The sequence below is a fragment of the Penaeus monodon genome, chromosome 15 (assembly GCF_015228065.2).
Source record: "Penaeus monodon isolate SGIC_2016 chromosome 15, NSTDA_Pmon_1, whole genome shotgun sequence".
Classification (NCBI taxonomy): Eukaryota; Metazoa; Arthropoda; class Malacostraca; order Decapoda; family Penaeidae; genus Penaeus; species Penaeus monodon.
Genome location: NC_051400.1, coordinates 1902241 through 1902493, shown reverse-complemented (window position 1 = coordinate 1902493; position 253 = coordinate 1902241). Strand labels below are relative to the sequence as shown.

The 253-nt window shown below is 50.6% G+C and overlaps 1 protein-coding gene across 1 annotated transcript in view; it reads right to left on the bottom strand.

Moving 5' to 3' along the window:
- The window catches only part of LOC119581628 (MAP/microtubule affinity-regulating kinase 3-like), a gene marked incomplete in the record, with an annotated part of 89364 nt that overhangs the window by 40434 nt on the left and 48677 nt on the right, over nucleotides 1-253 (bottom strand). Inside the window, 1 exon segment of the mRNA XM_037929749.1 lies at nucleotides 148-253. Coding sequence (XP_037785677.1) covers nucleotides 148-253 — 106 coding nt within the window.

The window sequence follows — 253 nt, the reverse complement described above, 5'->3', positions numbered from 1 at the left end:
CACGCATCCAAGCGGCACAAGGCGCATGACTAACACCCTCGGACAGGAGAATCAACACCGTGACAAAAGGGGGAGAAAGGACCACAAAAAAAATCTAGAAAAAAAATACAGCAAAACAACAACAAAAGATAAAAGAAAACCTCTTACCTCCTTGCCGGTGGGGATGTGCTTGGCGAGCTTGACCTTGGCGAAGTTCCCCTTGCCAATGGTCTTGAGGAGGCGGTACTTGCCGATCTCCTCCGTGCGAGACCGG